The sequence below is a fragment of the Rhopalosiphum maidis genome, chromosome 2 (genome assembly GCF_003676215.2).
Source record: "Rhopalosiphum maidis isolate BTI-1 chromosome 2, ASM367621v3, whole genome shotgun sequence".
NCBI lineage: Eukaryota > Metazoa > Arthropoda > Insecta > Hemiptera > Aphididae > Rhopalosiphum > Rhopalosiphum maidis.
Window position 1 is genome coordinate 74400476 of NC_040878.1, and position 23462 is coordinate 74423937.

Genomic DNA, 23462 nt, shown 5'->3' on the forward strand with positions numbered 1-23462 from the left:
AAGTTAACGGGTCTGCAAAAGGTCCGCACGCGAGACTCAAAACTTTACGAAATATCAAAGGAATAAATACCCAGGTCAAGATGCATCAGTGGAAAATTATTTAGCTTGACATTTATTTACAAAGATAAATGACTAGGTATTAATGGTATGATGGTTACATACTAATTCCTTCTACTTTTGTGAATGTTTTATTTCGTTTCAATCGCCATGTCTAAATGATTCATAATACGTTTAAATGCATTTAATTTAAACTGTGAGGGTAATAACATGGATATAACTTGTGTCATTATATAGGTACAATTAGGTTTAGGTATATGCCATAGTTGTTAAGTAAGTAAGTGTCTGATTTGGTTGCAACAAATGGTTCTGTATTATAACCAAGACACGTCTTCCTGTCTTTAATTTACATAACTTGAGTATTTTGATATTGATTGTATTAAATATTGAGTTGTACAAAAAAACAATTTTCATTTTCATTTTTTCTAAAAGTTCTGATCCGTTTTGATCTTAAATAATATTAATATATTACGTAAACAATTATTAATAAGCATCTTTATTTAATTATTATTAGACATTGGTATTCAGTTTAGTAAATAAATACTGTCTCAATGGTATAAGTATTTTATGCATGTTGGCTATACATTTACTGTGAGAGTTTTCATCTCCCAAAAACATAGGTACCTACACCAGATTTCAGAATAAAAAGGGCTAAAGAGTACTCTAGACAAATCAATGTATAATCACATTGAGTTCATTTATTAATGATAGCTGTCTTGAGAACATAAAATATAAAATCTTGACATAGCAGTATGGTTTTACAGTTGAAAGTACACTAATAATGAAAAATAATTTGTACTGTAATTTAAAATAATTATGATTTATTTTCAGTACATTTCAACAGTAGTTAAAATATAATACAATAATAATTCACACGGAGATACAAAAAATAAAATTGTAAATTCGTTTTTAAAACTTTGTATCCTTACAAAATAATTGATAATATCATTTTGTTGTGATATAGTTAATTAATTTAAAATGACTTATAACTAAAAAATAATAATTGCCATTTACATAAAATAAATAAAATAAGTTTCTGTAAGCTTAAATATTAAACAATTTAGTCAATATTACACATTTCATCAAAATTACAGTTTTGAATTTCGGTTGAAAATAGCTGTTTAAATTTGTCATAAGAACAAAGGCCATCCTCGCAACCAATAAGATGAACAACTCTTTCTTGATGTAATGTTAATATCTTAGTTTCATTATTATTACACCTGCAAATAACAAGAATACAATTGCATATTATACATAATATTATGTCCATCAATCATAAATCTCAAAAATTAATAAATCCAGTACTTGTATAAAACAAATGCAATATTTGAACCAAAAGGATCAATTTTTGAAGTTCTCCACTGCCGATTCTCCATTTCAATATAGTTGTCATGTTTTAATTTATGGTCATCTTTATAAAGACCTAACAATCCAAGCATTTTTAAAATTGTTCCTGAATGGGTAAAATAGAAAATACCATTTTTGCTAGTTAAATGTTGATCACTATAAAGATAAATTAAATAAATTAGATTAAAAATATTTATATAACTATTAGTCAAAATTGCTTACTCGAAATATTCAATTGCATCTTTTAATAAGACACATGCTTGTTTGTATGATAACTCATAAGCATAACCATCTATCAAATAGTGCTTCAAATCTTCACTATATTCAAAAACCTACAAATTATAACTATTAAATGGATGATTTTTTTAACTTAGAAAATACAATATTTATTAAAAAGTATTAGCTGTTTATAGTTTTAAGTTTTGTGTATCATAGATGTTTTTAAAAAGTTAGCTAATACTTGTCTTTACTTGATGAGTACTTACTATTAAAATAATCATCTTATAAGTATTCAAATAGTATTTAATAATAATTATATATCTAAAATGAATTACCATTAAATCAGATTTATTAAAAATTGAGCACCATGGTGAAACTTTATTTTTCTCCCAAGCTGTTTCAAAAGCACAGTATGTATACATATTCTTGGCATCATCTTAAATAAATAATTATATTTATTTTATTTTATTACTATAAAAAACGAAACTAACGAGTAAAAATACTAACTAAATGTTAATGTGTAATCAAGTCCAAGTCTTGAAGATATACTTTTTAAAGTGTTGTTAGTTAATTGACTTTCTATAAACTGCTGGTATTCAACTGTTGCTGTAGAGGATTTTTTAACGTTCTTTCTCCATTTTTGGCAAACTTTATAAAACTAAAAATAGTTACGAAATAAATTTAAAATGTTTATTTATATAATAAATATTTATCAGCATGAGTTATATAGTAATGTATTAAATCATATTAACTATGATGTCAATAAAAATAAATTATTAAAATATGTAACAAGATGTGTAGTCATAACTAAAAATATACTTAAATAAGAATTTTGTCGGGGATATGGTAATCTGTATGACTGTATGTTTTAAAATATAAAGACAAAAATAATAAATAATTTAATTTGAAAATAAATCTGAAAGAAAGATTAAACTGTACTAGTTTAAATGTCTTCAAGTAAAATACTTACTAGATGCTAGATAGTACATTATATAATGTTTTAAGTTTATTATTTCATATTAATGTAGTAAATAAATAACTTACTCTTAATAATGGATCTTTAGCTAATGGTTTTTCAAATAATACTTTTTTAACATCATTGCGCCCAAACAATCCCGTTGCAAATTGTTCAGCACTTACTTTAGTTCTTTGAGTATCAGTAAATCTAAACTATAAAATAAACATTTTAATAAAAAGTTACAAAATAAATAATAGTTGGATAATAGAGATACTTTACTAAAAAGTTTGTATTTTCATATGGTTGATTCAATAAATTGGGGAATCTAAGTTGCATACGCTCGGCAATTGCAAAAAGTTCATCCTCTCCCTCTTTGGTTAATCGCTTTTGATCATCTATTTCTTTATGGGAAGTCCATGATTTTATTTCATCTTCATTGCATAGTTTGCCTGAATATAATCAAGATTCAATTTTACTATATAGCTGTTACTTACATTTAAACTAAATTGCATGATCATTATTAATTAAGTCAAGTAATTTTCTATTAAGACTATGTATAGGTTCACAGTACAGAATAATATTTTAATCTTTTAATTTGAAAATAATATTTATAGTTATTCACGTTGTTATGTAAGGCGAAAATCAAGATTAATTCATAAAGTATTTAGAAATTATTATGTTTGGTAAATTACATTGAATTTTATATGAAAAATTAAAATCACACTATTTATACAACAAAAATAAAATACTTATTAACTTATGTTGCAGTAATGGCCAAGTTTTTAATTTTTAATATCGATCAATAAAAATAAAATGGTTATTTAATCAAAATTAATTATTATTTTTATTTTTTAAATTAGTGCTTACATTTGTAAACATATTAACATACATTTAATAAATTAACTAAAATGTAAAAATAAAAAAATTTAGTAAAAGAAATGTTTTATTAATACATTTTGCATTGAATCTTTCTTACTAACACCTAACATAGAAAATTTAAAATAAATCCATTCTACACAAGTTAAAAAAAAAAAAATTTATTTAATATACCTACATATATAAAAAACCTATGAAATTCTACAAATAATATTCTTAGATTTTAATACACTATAATATTAAACATTATAGATTTACAGAGTAAAATTGATTCTTCTTAACCTAAAATTCAATTTGGTGTTATACATTAGTAAGACAGAATCAGCAGATGTTGACACAACTTTTAAAAGATGGAATTTATAGAAAATCAATTCTATATTGGAACTAAATATATTTTAAGTTTAATTTTATTATATAATTTTTATACCCACACTCAATCAAATTGTTTACAATGTCTTTATGAATTTCAGGTAATCTGTTTTTGACAAATTGATCTAATTCTTTACCAGGTGTCCTTGTACCGTGCCTTTGAACTAGCCAAATTTTCCATGCTGTACAACCTTGAGTAAAATTAAATTAGACAAATCAAAAGACTCACATAAAACTTACGTTAAACATACAATATTCATATATTATAATTTATAATTATATTTATAATTGAAGAAGCAAAATACCTACTTACCTTCAAAGTTGTACGGTTCTGTATTATGGTTGGCCACAAATCTGTATGGGGTTTTTGACGACAAATGATCAAAATAATTACTGTACAAACCATTACACTGGTTTTCACTTTGTATATGGCCAATCAAACTGCACAATGTTGTTATGGCTAAAACTAACATGGTGTGAACAATATCCACAGGTGTCTAGCCTTGGAAGTAAATAGGTAACCGACAAAAAATAACCGTAAGACCAATAATATATTATATAAGATCTTATTTAAGTAACAATTCACCCAAATACACTCTTTAAAGCACTCTACATACCGACTAAATGACAAATGTAAAACTTAATATTCCACAGCACACACTCATGCCTTTCGCTATAGTCAAATGAGTAAGTTACAGCACAAGACAGTGCGACATATTTTAACACATTATTACTGCTATAACTATATAGACACTGGTTTTACTACACAGTTCCTACCTACCACCTACGTAGCCCCATACACTACATGATTTAGTTACAATTGTAGATAATATTATTTTACGTAAATAATAATAAATATTTGCTTATTGATGATGAGTGATAACACAACGGGTTTTTTTTTGACATTGAGTAGTGTTATCACAGTTTAAATATACGTGTATTCACCTTGATCTTACGCCCAGACTATGAAATCTATTCAGCTCAGAATCATAATATATCGAGATTTAAGAACGGACGAATCTCATTATCTTATTTGTTCTTATTTATTTTACCAGTATAAATAGTATAATATGATTAAAGCTTGTTCTGTGATAATATGCGGTGTGTAATATTTTTATCACTTTTCAGTATTCACGGCCATGGGCACAGCTGATATTTAAGAATGAGTATTTTTTTACCGTACTTGTGTGCCGTTGGCCTGTTGCCTAGGGATCGTAATATCAAAACATAGATAACACAGGATTTCTATATTATCACAGAATATTTGTATTATTATTAATATTATCCGTAGACTTAAAAAATAATTTGCATGTACGCAACAATAATATTATGTCTATGACTCTATGATATTATGGCCGAAAAACTATCCATTTACCTATCGGCTAATAGTTATATCACTTTTATTGTTTTAAATAATCTACTGCAAGTTGTAACCATTGGAAAATGATTTTCAGCGGTCAGTTCATTGATCACAAATCGATTAAAATTATTAAGTTTTGGACTCAAGTCTCGGATAATTGACTTTTCAAGTATTTTATATTTTTATGGTTTAATTCAATAGTTTTTATAGAAATATAACATTTAACCCGTGTTGTCTACTTTTACTTCAGGTGTATATGCAATAACTTCGACCATCATTAATAATTATTATTTATTAAAATATTAATGATCTGCACATAAAAATGTCATAAATTTGTTTGCATTTTGCACTTAGAGTTGAACGCGTTATGCACTAATTATCATGAATCGCTTTGTTTTTAAAAGTACTCAATATGCAATGAAAACTAAGCTTGTACACGATGTAAAAAATATGACTTTCAGACACGAAATTATAAATACCAAAGGTAAGGTGTTTCATGTATAAGATATTGTAATATTACTCACGGTTAATCCTGAACTTTTTGTTTCCATTTACATGTTTATAAGCAATTAATTCAAATTAAATCAAATCAAAAATAATTATAAGCAACATTTTTTAGAAATGTATAGGCATCTACTTTACAGCGTTTTGTTTTTACATAGTATAGTTAGTGCAACTAATAATAGAAGTTATTTAATTTTTCCAGGAAATTTTGTTATAAAAATTCAATACAAAGTAATTGATGGTTTATTTGTTTTATATCATACTGAAGTACCTATAGAACATAGAGGTCATCAACTTGGATATTTAATTTATCAAGTAAGTAGGTTAAACTATGTGTTGTGAGCATCTAATGTATTATTTAGTTTTATTAAAAATAATAACTTAGACTATAAGTATTATCTGTGGTGTGTATAGTAATATTATATACTCATAGCAATATTTATTGAAGAATTTGTGAACAGAGAATATTTTTTTTTTTTTAATTATTTACTAAGAATTAAGCAACTAATTTTCTAACAGCAACAAAACATTTACTTAAAACACTATTAAGGTGATATATCAAGTATTATATCATGATATTTATCATTGATTTACTTATTAGAAATAAATTTATAATATTTGTAAGTAACATAATAATATATTAGTATAAAGAATATACAATCATTTTTATATCAATTAGCCTTTTTAAACACTGCATACTTAGTTATTTTGATTACAACTAAATTATATTTGTATTATTTTTCTTTTGCTCATTCATATTTTTAAATATTTTATTATATACTATATATATTTTATTTATATAAAGGTCTTTATTTTATTTTTAGGAGGTGATTGACTACTTGGTCCAACATAATATTAAAACAGCTTTATACTGTCCTTTCCTGATAAAATGTCTGAAAATATATCCAAATGAAAAAATGAATATCATTAAAAAGTTACCTACAATTAACAAGCTATCATTTTAAAAATGATAACTCCATTATAATTAAAGTAGTATAGACATAGGATTATCAAGTATATTTAGTACACTAAAATATATATCCATTGTTTACAAAATAAAATAAAATGGATTTAGAACTCATACAGTATTACCTTAGAACAAAATACTTCTCTACTGCTCAAATATCTGGGTTCAAAGCTATACAAAATAATCTAAATAGTTCAGTCTATCAGCTCTATTATGGCATATCATTTGTTCTTCATAATAAACTGTCAAAAGGGCTGACCATACTTGATGCTCTAGCAAAACTTCCTGATATTGGATTAGCTTCTACGCTAGTTATGATCTATGCCCATAAACAATTTGAGGTATTTACATTTTTCAATCATTAACTATATTTGACATTAGTTATATCATATCTTTTTTAATACTATAGGATCCTGATATTAACACAATAAATATGTTAGAACTCACTGTCACAGAGTTCAGTCATTCAGAAGTTGTACTGTTTCATGCAGCAAATGTTTTGATGCTATGTAATTGTCTTGAAAAATCAAAAACTTACGTTGACCAGCTATTATCCGAATATCCAAGTTCAGCCGATGGTTATTTAATTAAAGGTTGGTTGGAACTTAAAGAAAACAATCTTAAAAGTGCAAGAAACTGCTTTAAAGCAGTTCTATCACAGGTAAGTTGTTTTTTCAATATTAATATTTATTTATTAATCTAAGTATTTAAATATTTAAGAAAAATGATTCAATTGGCGCATATCTTGGTGAAGCTGCAACTTTAGATGTGACTGAAGCTATTCAAATATTAAATCAACTTATTGTTAAACTACCTGAATTTTTACCGCCTTTTATTGAGAAGTTAAATCTTTACATGAGTGTACAAAAATGGTCTGATGTTATTGAAACCGCTGATCGTATATTAGGCATAAATTCAGACTGCCTATTAGCTATAATGGTTAGTTAAAATATTTTTAAAAGATTTAAGTAATCTTTTCTAACTTACTATACCTATTATTTTACTTACAATGGTACTTATACAACTACTTTGAATTATTTTTAGGCAAAAATTCTATACAACATTGCTGTTGCTGGGAAATATGTAGAAATACCTGATCAGTTTTTCAAAACCATTGAAAAATCAGAACCAAGTTCAAATTTATTTGTCCAATGGTCTTCAGCTATATCTCGAACTTGTGGTCAAAATAAAACCATTATCAACGAGTGTATTCGTGCTATGCAAATTGCTGTTGATTTGGAACCAAGTGTTAATAATAAACTAGAACTTGCATATCAAATATATTTATCTGGACAATACAAGGAAGCAATACAGTTGTATGATGATTTATCTAATGCAGAACCTATTCCTAAAGCAATAGAAGGGATAATTCTGTGTCATATTGAAATGAATGACATGAATGATCAAGTAAACGTATTAATATTTTTGTAACATTCATCATAATTAAAAAAAAAAAATAATCAATGTTATTTTTAGGTTAAAAAACAAATTGAATTGTTAAATGAAATTAGAGGAGAATTAAAATCAAGTGAACTTATATTCATAAATGCATATTGTGCAAAGAATAATGAACTTAAATCAACCTTAATTAAATTAGCAGTTGAGAAGCAATTTGATTGTATCACAAACTTGTCATTTGGCACAGAATATTTGATAAAACTTAATCCAAATATGATAATGACTTTTTTGAAACACTTGTCTGATCGTATTTATAAAGAAATTGCCTTAGAAAAGATTTTAAATGTTTGTCCTGGACTTATTGATTGTTGGTTAATGCTTGGAAATATTCAAAATATAAAAAAAGCTTATAAATCACTAGAAAAAGTATTAGAATTAGATCCTACAAATTCAGAAGCTCATCTTATGGTTGCCAATTTGTTAATAAAGCAGGTAAATAGTTATTGGATATTACTATTATTGGATATAGTCACGACCAAATACCAAACTTATAGAATGTTTAACCTGTTTTATTAATTTTGTCTCGCGACATTTATCTATTTGTTACTTAATTATATATACTTAATGTAACCAATGCCCCTAGAGTTTTCTACTTTTCTAATTATTTTCTGTGTATATATCTGGGGTCGGCAACTGACGGAAGGCAAAACTCTGGACCCTGTCAACACATTGTACTTACTTCATTATGTATAAAGATTTGGAAAAGATTTTTATTACTGGACCTCATTGATTTATTATTTTAATCTTTAGGACTCCAATAGAAATTACTTGCCGACCCCTGGTATATATTATCGTATTGTTAAAATTTTATTTTTATTTTTAAGGGTCATTTTGAAAATGCTTCTAAAAGCCTAGATTTAGGGCTTAGCTATAACTTGTCGATTAGCGAGTGGCCTTTATATAATCTATTAAATGGTCTTGTTCATAAACATTTTGAAAGAAATAATGAATGTATTCAAGCATTAGAAAATTCTTTAAATAATTTATCAAGTAATGTATTTAATTGGGCCTGAGTACTTAGATGATAAATACAATTAACAGTAAACTTTGTTTATATTTTAGATGAACATACACTTGAACACAATAATTTAGCTTCTTTGTTTGTTACACTCAGTGAATGCTATTGTATGGGAAAAAATATTAATAAAGCAGTACAAATTGTGAATAATGCGTATGAATATTTGAAAGATACAAATTATGAAGGAGAAATTAAAATAGCAGAAGCTAAAATTTCCATGTACAAAAATGATACTAAAAATGCTTTAAAGATATTAAATTCTATAAAATCTAATGAAGACATCTTCATTAAAGTATGTTTTTAAATTTATATCTTAGTATTTTATATCATTAAGACTTGTTGTAAATTTCACTATATCATAACAAGATATATTGTTATAATGTTATGTATTATATTATAATTGTACATGCACTTGAATTAATATCTTAAAAACATAGCCTTCTTACTTATATAAGCAGGCTATACAGTTTTCTTTAATTATAATGTTTAAATATTAGGCTCAAAAAATGAAGGCCGATATTGTTATGAAGACTAATCAAGATCTATTTGAATATGCCGAATGCTTCAAAAATTTAGTTGATTCTTTTCCCACTGTTGATAATATGATTGAATTATCAAATGCATATTTAAAAATCCTGGTAAATATATAATTAATTTTACAATAGTTAATTAAATATTTGGGATTGTATGTAATTCAGACATTATTTACTTAGTATTTTTTTTATGTATTATTTTAGGTACTATTTGTATTTGGTAGTTTAATTTATATTGATATTATATTTTATTATACTGTAGTTTTGGTTCAATTATAAAAACAAAAATTAATTTAATATTATAGGAACCCGATGAGGCTATTAGAGTGATCAAGAATGCATTGAGTTTAAAGAATGATCCATCTTTGTACATAAAAGTTGCCCAAGTATTAGTTGCAGCACATCAATATGACGAGGCTATAAAATACTATAATAAATCAGGTACTTGAAAATAAAATATTTCTATTTAATTATTAAGTAGGTATTATAAGTAGGTATTTAAAATACTTATGTTTTGATTTTCATAGGTAATGATGGTGCGTTGGAGATGGCAAATCTATTGATTAAATTGAATCAGTGTGATATGGCAATTAAAGTTCTAAATCAACTTCCATTAGAAGTTAAAGTTATTCCTATGGCAAATGTATGTTTTTTAAACTGTACTTATTGAAATAGAGTAAAATCTCCTAATGCAGATAATATAATATTATAGTGATTAATGGAGATCTTACCGTAAACTATTTTTTGATGTTGTATATATTATGTTTTTAATTATTTATAATATTGTATATATTAAATATTTACAGGCTTTGGAAAAAAAAGGTAGATTAGATGAAGCACTTGATTTGTTAAAACAGTGTTCTTACTTAGAAAACCAAGAGTTGAGCACAAGATTAAATATATTAAGACATAGTGGTGAGATTGCTCATAAGTTAAATCGAAATGATCTTGCTGTTTCTTTTTACAAACAAGCACTTGTCCATGTTGTTGTAGACAGTGATGAAGCAAGTTTATTAAAAATAAGTCTAGCCAAGTTGTATATGCAAGTAAGTTCAAATTTAAAAATATATTGTATAATATACATATAAAGCTATAAGGCTTTATCTAGATAAATTATAATAAAATTTAATGTAACATATGGGTGTATTTCAAATCTAAGTTATCAAATATTTGAACAGACTAACAAAATATAAACAAATTAACTTACACGTTATTCATAAAATGGTGTTTATTGGTGTAAATAAATTATGGTTTCTTTATTTTGCAGATGAATGATTGGAATTCATGTGAAATGATATGTTCTTCATTGTTAAAAGATACAAACAATGATTTAGCATTGTTAATTGTAGCTGATTTGTCATTTAGACGCTGTGATTTTGTAACAGCCAAAAAACATTTTTATAAACTTTTGGAAAAGCAACCCACCAACTGGGCAGCATTAGCTCGTTTAATAGAAGTTTGCCGTAGAACTGATTGTTTAGAAGAAGTAAAGACATCTATAGCAGTTGCACATAAGAATACTGCTCAAGCAGGATTTCATTTCTGTTGCGGGTTGTATTACTGGTATGCATCAAATGTCAATGAGGCAATGAAACATTTCAATTTTGCCAAAAACGATGCTGAATGGGGACAGCAAGCACTGCACAATATGGTTCAGATTTGTTTGGATGAAGCCACGTTAAATTTAAACTTGGCCAATAAACTGATAACAGTATGAACAATAATATAATATGAACAGTTATGTTGTGTATTAAGATGTGATAAATATATTTATTTCTAGGAGATGAAACCTAATACACCAGAAGAACAAAAAAATTATACCTTATTATCAACTTATGTGTTATTAGAGTCTAGAGAAAAACAATCTGTGGAAAAAGCAATAAATGTGTTTAACGAATTGTCTCAGGAATCGTGCAAGTAAATGTTTTGTGCCCTGTAACTATTTTTTTACAAAATGTTAATGAAAGTGTTTTGCACTTGTAGAATTGCTGCTTCATTAGGGTTGGCAATGGCTTTTGTTTATCAAAAACAAGCACAAAGAGCTAAGACAATTCTAAAAAGAGTTGCTTTGAAAGCTATCTGGCAATTTGAAGAAGCTGAATATTTGGAACGTAGTTGGTTACTTATGGCAGAATTATATTTTCAATCTGGCAAGACCAATGTATGTGTGGAATTGGTTAATAAAGTTCTTGTCTACAATAAATCTTCAATTAAAGGCTTAGAACTTTTAAGTGCTGTGGCAGAAAAGGAACAGAAATATGGTATAATAATATTTTTATAATTTTGAGTACATTTAATTTTTAAACATTTTACTCAAATTTAGACGACGCTGTGGATTATTATGAACGTGCTTGGGTATTAAGTGGATGCAAGAATTTTAAAGTTGGATATAAGTTAGCTGTAAATTTATATAAATTAAAACTATTCACAAAGTCTGTCGAAATATGCTTTGATTTAAACCCTTCAAGTCCAGATCAAATTAAGTTGAAAAAAGATATTATGGACAAAGCAAGACTATCATTACGATCACGATAACTAACTGTATAAAAGTTAATTTATTTTATTATGTTTACTTTTCAAATCACCAAATTGTATCATAAAATGTAGTAATTTTAAAAAATAACTGTACTTTTGAAAGATTATATGTTTTTGTCATATTTTCTTATTTTACTTTAATATATTGATTTTACTAGAATCGTACAGACACACATTGACAAAAATAAATAATGCTGGTGTTGATAATTAGATATTTCACAATGCTGAATCATTTAATGCAAACATTAAATATATTTTGATAACTTAATTCTAGACTTTTCACTGAACCCAGATATTATGGTTATAATCTTTGGCCTGACGGCAGTGATACAGAATTGTAGAGTACCAAAGTTATTGTTTGCTTTTTACCGATATAATAAATAAGTCATTATAGTTTTATATTGTTTATTATTTTAACAGTACAATATTGGTATTGGAGAATGATCGCGTAAAAGGGAATAAGGCATTTTTCTATCGTTACGGTATCTCGTATAATAAAATGTTAAAATGTTCTATGTAAATTTCATAACCAAAATATTTGATTTTTATTATTTTTATATTTTTAAGTCTTTTCAGTCGATACAGTCATACACAAAATAATTTTTTTGTCTCTAAAAGTAAGTAGGTAGCGAATTTAACCTGCTTATTCCCTTTTAACCCGCATGCCAGTCAATTATATTTTATAGGTATGTACTACTTTTTACAAATATTATCGATATGACAACATGATAATTTATTATCTACGAGCTTATCAATTAAACCGTTATTATGTCGGTTTTTTATTAATTGTTGGTTTCCGAGTGATTGGTGCAGCCGGAGTCGGGGCTTTTGGGGTTTCGGTTTTGGGTGGATTTTCTTCTTCTGGTTCTTCTTCGGGTTCTTCTTCGTCGCTGTTTGGTCCGAAAGTATTCAAAAGTGGTTTAATCGCACCTTCGCTAACAATTCTCGATACTTTACTAGGTATTTTTGCAATGCTGTTTCCGGTACTCACTACGTCTTCACCTATAGAAATCGGCGTGCCCACAACAGTCCCTCCTAATTTAACTAAATTTTTACCCAAGCTCGTAGATTTTTGCAACGTGGAATACATTGTATTTGCACCCTGGTTACCGATAATTCTGGCGCTTTTCATTAAATTTTTTGCTCCATTTGTTGATCTGTCGCTGAAACTCGACACCATACCCATACTCTCCTTAGCCACGTCCTTCACATTTTTCGACCGGTCTCGCAAAAATCTTCCAAAAAAGTCGGCTGTATTATTGGCCGTTTTTAACAGCCCAGTGAAACTGTTTAATAAACCGGCTCCCCGTCTGTTGGCTATCCTCTTCGCCGTTCTTACAGCTCTTCTACCCGATTCTTTTATAGTCGTTGGTTCAACTTCCGACGATTCCTCTTCGTTTGGATTTGTTCCAGGTTCGCCGTTGGCTGGTTCAGGATTAGTGGGCTTGCTTTCTGGAGTTCCATTTGGTTTTGTTATTGCTCTTGGCTTGACTATTGGTTTTCCTGATCCCGGATCAACAGCTTCTCTGGGTGTAGGGCTTGTTGGGTTTGTTCTCTAGATTTCAAAAAAAAAAAAAAAAAAACATAGTAATAGTTATATTAATTTTAGTTAATTTAATTTATTTCAACTATACCTATAATAATTAAACAATTGAGATTACCCATTATATTATATTCTAATATAATATTTTTTTTAAATACAAAATTTTGAATATTTTACTATGAAAACTCCTTCATAATATTCATTTTTTAACTACAGTATACTCTAAACCTGTATATACCATAGGTATATAACTACTTACCTATTATTTGAATTGGTATTTATGATATTATCTAGGTAAGTAATTTATCGTTTTAATATAGGTTTCTAAGGTTATAATTATAATAGACAATTACTACGACATCTTAAATGAGATTGAGAGAATCAATATTTTTACATCTATTAATATTTATTTTTCTTCGGTTTTCTATTTTTTATCATAAACACCTACTATTATATTGGTTTCATTTTTTCAACCAAATAAACTAAAATATATTTTTTATTTATATTTACCAATGCTGAAATTTCAGTGATGGATACATCAAAAACCTAAAACATATTTATTTATTAATTTTAGTATAATTATATATTATTATATAGTATAATATATAGGTATTGAGTATATATTATAAATATTTTTTTTCAATTTAAATGATACATAATTTGTTTGTACAATAAGCATATTATAGTAATTATAGTTCTGTTTACATATTATGGACATTTACACCTCACACAGACACATATGCAAGTTACTCCACTGGAACGTAATGTTAAACACCAAGTATGATATTTCGATAACCCTATGATAGAATTCAAAATAAATTGGCATTTAAGTACAAATTATAATCAGCTTTAAAAATCTCAGAAATCCCCTTATTTGTATAACATTTTAACAAATTTTATCCCCGAAAATTGTGCACTCATCAAAGAAAGCTCAGGCTCTGGTGGACTCGATGCTAAATTTAAATATAAGATATAACGAAAACAATTTACACTAACGTGTAATTAGCCTTTATAGTTGTTATTGTATCATACACCTAAGGGTATACATTTTAGAATTTTCGAAATAAAAATATAAATATCCAAACTCGTTGAAATTTGAAGTTGATATGTCTTTACAAAAATTTACATAATATGTAGTTTTTAGATTAGGTTTCTAGAATAACAACGTATGAGGATTTTTTTATAAATGTTTTAAACTTTTTACACGCTAAATCAAACTATTTAAGTTTCAAAATTATCAATAACTAGCAAAAAAAAGATCCAAGATATTTTGAAAATCATTGTATATAATATCTAATAAATTTGTACCTGAATATTTGTTTGTAAATTAAAATACTGAATGTTATTAACTGTTTGAATTACTTATAACAGTTATAACAAAAACTGGTAATGATTGAAAATTTCCATTTTCCCCTATTTTTTTGTTTGGATCATTTTAGTATCAATACTATGTATATAGTTTTCTTCCAGAAAACCACATTAAAGTTGAAAATTAGAGTATTTTTATTGCATCTAAAAGTGATAACAGATATAAAAATTATAAAAAACAAAAAAAAACACATATTGTAAAACCAATATATAGGTATTCATCTTTTCACTCAAAATTTAAAAATACGACTATATGCTTGGACAAAAATTTTAAATTTATTTTAGAAAAATGGATGAGGAGCCTAGGTATTGTTCTAAATTTTCAAATCTTAGGTAATATCAAGAAATAAAAATTGTTGTCAAACGTAAAAAGAAAGAACTACCTATACCATTTTAAAAACTTCTCATAAATGTGTTTAAACATTAATAAACAATAATAAAAAAAATTACCTAATATTACAAAAATAAGTCGAATTAATAACAAACCTGTAGAACTGTTACAGCTGTACATAAAACGAATAGAGTCTTCATCTTGAACCAGGAAAACCAAAAAATATGTTTCCTATAACTAAATAACTTATATTTTCTTCTTTCTGTGTCCTTTATATATTGTGTTTAAAACATAAAGTCATCGCTATAATACAACAGAACACGTGTTCATAATCTGCTATATTGTTTTATTGTAACTAAACTGTATTTTACATAATTGCACATAATATAGAGAACAAAAAATAGAATAACAAGCTGAGTCGTCTATTGTAAAATATAATGAAAAATGTGTAATATTTGTTTCACACAGGTGAAACAAATATTCTGCAAAAATATTAAGGTGTAATTATTAATGTATACAATTAATAATTTTTATTTTTAGAACGTAATACAAACCTATAAACTTTTTTTATATTATTATTTTCGAAAGTGATTTCGAAGTGGCGAAACTTTTACATTAGTTTATACTAAGGACAACAGGTGACAAGTTTCATAATAGCTGTTTAAAATATGATAAATGGTCTCGTTATAGTTAGTAAACCTATATTTTTTATTTACCTTACAATACTCATTTATCATAAAAATATTAACTATACTGTACTATCAAAAATACACTTAAAGTTTTGTTAATTAAAATATGGATAATTTTAAGTGTTTTAACTTGATATAATTTAATTAATTAAGCAAATCTACAAAACTATAAGAACTGTTAATAATTGCTATATAATTTTTAAATATATAAATTTATTATTGATAAATTATTTGATGGTTAGAAGGATGTCACCTCCTTCTCTCACTTCACACTTAATTCTTGGATATAATAAGTAAAAAAATGTTTATAATATTTTACCTCCACCCCTCTCCACAACTAAAATAAAATACTCTAAGTTATGATATTATTTTTGTATACCTACTGATACATAAATATTCTAAGTAATACGTACATTATATGTATATGTATACATAATTTATGCTACTTACTTACTTTCACAACTGTCATCTTAGTAGATACAGACCCTCCACCATATTATTATTTTAAGTATTACTTTTTATACATCGCACAATTTATGTTTAACGCGAGTCTTAGCTACTATAAAAACAAATTAATGGTCAATAATTGATCAAATCTTTATAGCTCAAGTATTATGCTTGGTGTAATAATATGTGACTGTTACGTAATAATATGTTATAATTGAATATTGAACTAATATGTAAAATAATTTTTTTAGACATTTACAAGAAAATAATGCCACTGGCGATTTGGACGTAACAATAAATGTAATTATTGGAAAATATGTCATATTGAAAAACAATGATTAACATAAATTGTAAGTTGAAATATAACTCTAGGCTTAAGACTTCTTCCATTTGTAAATATTTTATGGATTATTTAATGAATATAGAAGAGTCAAATAAAAATCTTATTTGGGGTATAAGAATCTAAACACGACATTATCTTTTGTATATTTTGACTATTAAAGTGGTGCAAATTTAAGTATTTTCTAGCTAATTAGCATTTTTCTTTAATTTACTATTCTTCAAAACAATACAAAATATGTATTTTGTTCGTAACAATGAATGTATGACAATTAAAATATCTTTAACGCTTTAAATTTTGCACTCCTCGTCAACGAATTCATTATGTATAATTTTATATTAGCTTAATATGTTTTTGTTAAGCGTATGATATCTAACTCGATGGTCGATTCTTTTCGTATCGATTTTCGGTGTTTCCACAAGGTTGACGTTTTTCGTAAATATTGCAATAATAATAATAATAATAATAATAATAATAATAATAATAATAATAATAATAATAATTACGATCACACGGCGGTATAAGTAGGCAATTTAGCTACATTACTACTGTGGATCAATACAATTGCTTCAGTGTCTTATCATAACACAATCATAATATTATTGGATCTTTATATTATTATTATACACGGTATGTCATATGTCGTCTGTTTAATATTAATTATTAATACATGACGAGGGACAGTGTGTTCAGATAGTTGATATTTTTCGTTTTGTCGCTTGCGATCGTCATTGTTACTATAAATTATTTTATGTGTCATCATAATGTATGAATAACTTTACAGACATACTCAGATTTAAGCAACAGTACAACACGTTTATAATGTATAATACGTCCAGTGGCGAACGCCAGTAGTGGGTCTTGGAGGTTTTTCTCTTCGACTTATTATCAACTTCTTCCCTATGCCATACACTTCGTACAGCATTCACTTGCAAATTCGCTGTACTGTATTGTGTCTTGGCCGTTTTTGGTTACTCAATATCTCTTCTTATCCCACCAAATATAATATCGTAATCCGATCTATTTTCGCCGTCTGATTCATTCGGATCAGTAATGTCAGTAGTCTACAGCTTCCCCGACATTACTATTGACATCATATCCGCCTCTACCCCCGTGTTTAATGAAAACCAAAGATGGCTTGACAGTATAGTATTAGTGTTTTATATTATATTATATATTAATATCTTCAACACTGTTAACGGGGATGTATAATTATTTATTTCAAATAACAATTTTTTATTGGTTTATATCGTACACTGTTTTGCGTGATTAGGTATTTTTGTTGAATATTTTATTTACCATATACACTTTACGTGTTTTTTTTTTTTTTTTTGTAAACAACTGGTTTACAAGTATTTCGGATAATTTTATACAATAAAAAAATACATTCATTGATGTGTAAAATTATATATTAATATGTTAAAATAATTTAATTAAATATTAATACACAATAAATACCTACAAGACTGTTAATATCATGCATATTACTAATAATGGTGCTTTTATCTTTAAATTATTCGAAGATACGCTATATTTATTGTTTCTAGAACTTAAAATGTTGGTCACTAAATTATTTCTATTTTATTTAAATTCAGTGTTTATTAAGTCCAGTAAAACTACAATAGTTATCTCAAATACACAATAGAACATGTGTTTGTCATAATAATCGCAGTTTGCAACTGTATTGTTTTCTAATCATAAACATTAAATTCTACTTAATTCCTGTTTGACTTGCACAAAAACAATTATATATTATTCAATGTTTTTTGTATTTAAAAACATAAAATAAATAATTTTCGCATTCAACTTTGCATTATTTTTTTTTAGTGATTTTATGTTTTCATATTTTTTTTATACATAAAGTGTTATTATTAATTAGTTTATTATATGTTAATGATAAAAAAATAACAAATACTAATGTGTTAATTATTAATAATTAAAATGTTGATTCCTATTAATTACTCATAGTCTTAGTCTTATATCAATGAAATATCAATAAAACATATAAGAACATTATAGAGGCTTAAGTTTCCAAAATAATTTTATATGAATTACATTTTTCATCATGTCAATGTGAAAGCTACAATTTTCTTACATTCAAAATAATGAAATTCAATTGTATCTAATTTTGTATTTTTTAAATATTATTATTAAAATATTTTAAGATGGTTAAAACTTACTTCTCAACAACATTACGCTACAAAAATACATTTAGTATTTAATATTTACCTATATGTAATATGCATATATATACCTATATATATGTACTAGTTGTTCCCGTGCACTTCGTTGCCCGTACAAAATGCATCCGTGTTAATTTTGGTTGCTTAATGCTAACATTTAGCGTGATAAGTATGATAATTAATATTATATATTGATAAATATGCGAAATAAAATTCTTAACAATTTATTGTATATAATAATAGGAATATAATAATTTATAATTATCAATATAATATGTTACAAATTTCACTTAACTAATAATATTTAAATAAACTGTTTGATTTTTTGATAAAAATAATAGCATTATTATTGTAATTGAGACAATTTATAGAATTAACAAATGTAAAATATTAAAAACAAAAATGTTTTCTGAATAAATAAAATATAATTTTACAAAAAAAAAACATTTAATCTCAATTTGTTATTATTACTGATAATTTTAAGTTCTACCTCAATAATTTCCACCAGTTTTACTGAACATATTTCTTTCACCAAATGATCTACTACCACCTACTTCAATCATACCACTATCTCCTTCAAATGAGTTACTTTTAATATTACCACCAAATCTTCCACTTCCATAATTTCCACCAGTCATTTTTATATTAACAGTATTCGACTCTTTATCTCCATTTTCATTACTAAATTGTATACCTCCAACTGACCCTCCAAAATTTCCCTTTTCGCCACCTCGATTTACTTTACCAATGTCTCTAAGTTTTGACAATCTACGAGCTATACGCCCTCCGCCAATTTTTATGTTTCCTCCACCTGATCGATTAGTTTTACCTTTATTTGTACCACCGAATCTTATAGATCCTTTTGATCCATTAAAACCTATACCCCCTTCTTTTCTTCCCGATCCTTCAAACCTACCACCGTTATTTCCACCGAATCTCATAGATCCTTTTGATCCACTAAAACCTATACCTCCTTCTCCCCCACCCATTCCACCAAATCTACCACCGTTATTTCCACCGAATCTCATAGATCCTTTTGATCCACTAAAACCTATACCTCCTTCTCCCCCACCCATTCCACCAAATCTACCATCGTTTTTTCCACCGTATCTAATAGATCCTTTTGATCCACTAAAACCTATACCTCCTTCTTCCCCACCCATTCCGCCAAATCTACCACCGTTATTTCCACCGAATCTAATAGATCCTTTTGATCCACTAAAACCTATACCCCCTTCTTTCCTTCCCGATCCTTCAAATCTACCACCGTTATTTCCACCGAATCTCATAGATCCTTTTGATCCACTAAAACCTATACCTCCTTCTCCCCCACCCATTCCACCAAATCTACCATCGTTTTTTCCACCGTATCTAATAGACCCTTTTGATCCACTAAAACCTGTACCTTCTTCTTCCCCACCCATTCCGCCAAATCTATCATCGTTATTTCCACCGAATCTAATAGATCCTTTTGATCCACTAAAACCTATACCTCCTTCTTCCCCACCCATTCCGCCAAATCTACCATCGTTATTTCCATCGAATTTAATAGATCCTTTTGATCCACTAAAACCTATACCTCCTTCTTCCCCACCCATTCCGCCAAATCTACCATCGTTATTTCCATCGAATTTAATAGATCCTTTTGATCCACTAAAACCTATACCCCCTTCTTTCCTTCCCGTTTCTTCAAATCTACCACCGTTATTTCCACCGAATCTTATAGATCCTTTTGATCCACTAAAACCTCTACCTTCTTCTTCTTCTTCTTCTCCTTCTTCTTCTCCACCAGATCCACCCGCTCTATCCTCATTTTGTTTACCAAATTGCATTGATCCAACCGACCCATTAAACCCTCTACCCTCTTCTTCTTCTTTTTCACCAGATTTACTTATTCTATCTTCATTTTTTCTATCGAATCTTATAGATCCATTTAATCCACTTAACTCTCTATCTTTTCCTTCTTCTCTATTTTCATTAACACCTTTACCTCTTTTAACTTTATGAACTCTATTTTTTTCATTTAATTCACCTGAACTCTTCAATAAATTTAGATCATTCAATTGAACAGCAGTATCTGTATCTTTCATTTCTTCTGCTGTTTTTATTTTTTCAATTACTCCGCTGGATTTTCTATATTCTCCACCTGATATGTTTGTTCCATCTTCAATATTTGATCCACTTAATACGCCTAACCTTCCCAATTGAAAACCTCTATCTATATCACTGGACTCATACAATTTACTAACGTCATTTATACGGTTCGTTTCGCTATTTTTATTTATTCCATGATAAATACTTGATAACTCAGGTCCCTTAACCTGAACTGGAATATCAAAATTTTGAATATTCGTTGAAGATTTTGTAGATCCGCCATTTATTCCAGAGGGTCCAGTATTAGTAATTGTATTTTCTGACACACCATCACCATTATTATCTCTAAGTTGACCGTCTTGGCTTACAAGAATCTTATTTGTATTTAGCCCCAAATCTCTGTTAGATGACATTTCTACATTATCTATTTGATTTGCATTAAGACTTGTTAATGTGCCTCCTGATATACTAAAAGGTTGTATTGTTGAAGACTGTTGCTCTAAATGTCCATTGTATATTGGTACCTTGAAATGTAAAAATTCATTATAAAAAAGAAAAAGGGGTCTAATTTAATATTGATAAAAAGTATTTTATGATCGATCGAAAAAACTAAAGCAAATTAATAATTTGTTTCTTTTTTTATTTATTTAAATTCAATTTGATTTGAAGAATATAATACAAGTTTTACGATAAATTTAAAAAATAACTTAAGAGTTTAACGTTTGTAAATATTAGTTATCTGAAAAATATTCTCGATTAGTAATAATTATGAATTTATTTATTTTATTTTTAAAATATCAATAGAATTTTCAAAGACAAGTGCAACATTATGTGTGTTGTGTTGTCAAATATTTCCTTTAAAAAAAATTTACATTATCTAATGTAATTAATGTTTACCGATTTACTGTTTATAGATGAATATATTCTACTTGCAGGAGAATTCCATGTAACTGAAACTCCAGTGATCTAAAAATAAATAAAATCGTTAAAAATATTGTTTTTAATAATTTCTTATGTTAATTTAACTTACAGTTTTATATATATACAATGAATACAACATTAAAATAAACTGTAAATTATTCACTATTAGTTGAAAACAATAAACTAGTTTATTTGTAATATAAATTTAAAAATAAATAGTATAAAATTTTGATAAAAAAAAAATAAAAAAATCAGTTATTGTTATGCTTCAATTTCCTTGAGGTAAAGTTATAACGTATTATTATTTTTAAATTAGTTTCTGCAATTTTAGCACTAAGTATATTAATGTTTATTTGCATTTGTAATATTATCTGTGGGCTTAAAATTACTAATTTAGTCATTTTTATTTAATTAATATAAAAATATGAAAAATTTTATATATATTATAATAGTATTATCCAATATTCTATGAATAATCGATTTTAGACGAAAAAAAAGTAAGTATAAAATATCGGTATGTGTGAATTAAAAAAATAATATAGTTCAGCAATTATTATCATAGAAGACTGCACTTTATTTTACTTTCATTTACTTTTATTGTGTCGAACGATTGTTCACACAAATTTTTAAGATTTAAAATAAAATATTAAAATTTAATTAATTATATTTTCAAGTATCTTCTACTTGTATTACTCAAATCTTGCAATACATCTGTTATAAAATATATTTATTTTTATTCTAAAAAATGGATTTCATTATTATTACTTAATTTTATATTAATACTACTAACGATAAACTATTTTTTGTTAAATATGTTAAATTTATAATTAAATCAGTAAGCAAATAACTTTTTAAAGTTATCATTTCTGATTACAGTAAATTATATAAAGTCAATTTAAATTATACCTGTAGGATGGATAATGAAATACAATAAATAAGTACGAGAAACATTCTCAGCGTTCTACTTCACTAATTGATAACTAGCTATTGTATCTGTATGTAATGTTATACGAGCTATATGACCATATAACTATATATTTATACATAGAACTATATGAACTTTTAATTTTTAGTTTCCATATAACATTTTTATACACCAGGTACAATTTATGATTGAGCACTGTTATGTGGGTGTTAATGATATTTACATATCTATACAAATATATAACTTCCTATAGCAACAATAACGATGGCATAATATCGTTTATATTGTTTATCCAAGAACTAGATACCTACTAACATTAAACAGTTTAGCATACATATATTACTTACAGTTGATATTTTTTATTAATGGTAATCCTATTAATGGTTTCAAATGTTATCACAATTGCTACTATTTAACAAA

General features: G+C 26.5%; 4 protein-coding genes across 6 annotated transcripts; 1 reads left to right on the forward strand and 3 right to left on the reverse strand.

Annotated features, from left to right (window-relative positions):
* Nucleotides 1–1024: 1024 nt before the first annotated feature.
* Nucleotides 1025–4787, reverse strand: LOC113553445 (multiple inositol polyphosphate phosphatase 1-like). Its single transcript, XM_026956777.1, has 9 exons — nucleotides 4140–4787; nucleotides 3889–4017; nucleotides 2861–3030; nucleotides 2668–2793; nucleotides 2131–2281; nucleotides 1959–2059; nucleotides 1627–1736; nucleotides 1363–1560; nucleotides 1025–1277 (listed from the first exon to the last, which is right to left on the reverse strand). Exons 1-9 carry the CDS (start codon nucleotides 4297–4299, stop codon nucleotides 1118–1120), a joined length of 1305 nt encoding a protein of 434 aa, XP_026812578.1. The 5' UTR covers nucleotides 4300–4787; the 3' UTR covers nucleotides 1025–1117.
* Nucleotides 4788–5101: 314 nt separating this feature from the next.
* LOC113551833 (tetratricopeptide repeat protein 21B-like) lies at nucleotides 5102–12323 on the forward strand. 3 transcript variants are annotated; one of them, XM_026954354.1, is made up of 18 exons: nucleotides 5102–5355; nucleotides 5437–5670; nucleotides 5893–6005; nucleotides 6515–6998; nucleotides 7067–7318; nucleotides 7378–7596; nucleotides 7702–8070; nucleotides 8134–8547; nucleotides 8940–9105; nucleotides 9178–9425; nucleotides 9631–9771; nucleotides 9972–10107; nucleotides 10194–10309; nucleotides 10473–10712; nucleotides 10934–11377; nucleotides 11447–11583; nucleotides 11650–11927; nucleotides 11990–12323. In XM_026954354.1, exons 4-18 carry the CDS (start codon nucleotides 6756–6758, stop codon nucleotides 12199–12201), a joined length of 3615 nt encoding a protein of 1204 aa, XP_026810155.1. In that variant the 5' UTR covers nucleotides 5102–5355; nucleotides 5437–5670; nucleotides 5893–6005; nucleotides 6515–6755; the 3' UTR covers nucleotides 12202–12323. The 3 variants fall into 3 exon arrangements, with proteins under 3 accessions (XP_026810155.1, XP_026810156.1, XP_026810157.1); XM_026954355.1 differs by having other exon boundaries at nucleotides 5541–5670; XM_026954356.1 differs by having other exon boundaries at nucleotides 5103–5355; nucleotides 7702–8064.
* A 266-nt stretch (nucleotides 12324–12589) lies between these two features.
* Nucleotides 12590–15718, reverse strand: LOC113551834. Its single transcript, XM_026954357.1, has 3 exons — nucleotides 15599–15718; nucleotides 14255–14290; nucleotides 12590–13756 (listed from the first exon to the last, which is right to left on the reverse strand). The coding sequence occupies exons 1-3, from the start codon at nucleotides 15641–15643 to the stop codon at nucleotides 12968–12970; spliced, it is 870 nt and encodes a 289-aa protein (XP_026810158.1). The 5' UTR covers nucleotides 15644–15718; the 3' UTR covers nucleotides 12590–12967.
* A 3741-nt stretch (nucleotides 15719–19459) lies between these two features.
* On the reverse strand, nucleotides 19460–23186 carry LOC113551828 (glycine-rich cell wall structural protein 1.8-like). The gene is made up of 3 exons (XM_026954347.1): nucleotides 23024–23186; nucleotides 22094–22162; nucleotides 19460–21720 (listed from the first exon to the last, which is right to left on the reverse strand). The coding sequence occupies exons 1-3, from the start codon at nucleotides 23066–23068 to the stop codon at nucleotides 19594–19596; spliced, it is 2241 nt and encodes a 746-aa protein (XP_026810148.1). The 5' UTR covers nucleotides 23069–23186; the 3' UTR covers nucleotides 19460–19593.
* Nucleotides 23187–23462: the final 276 nt, after the last annotated feature.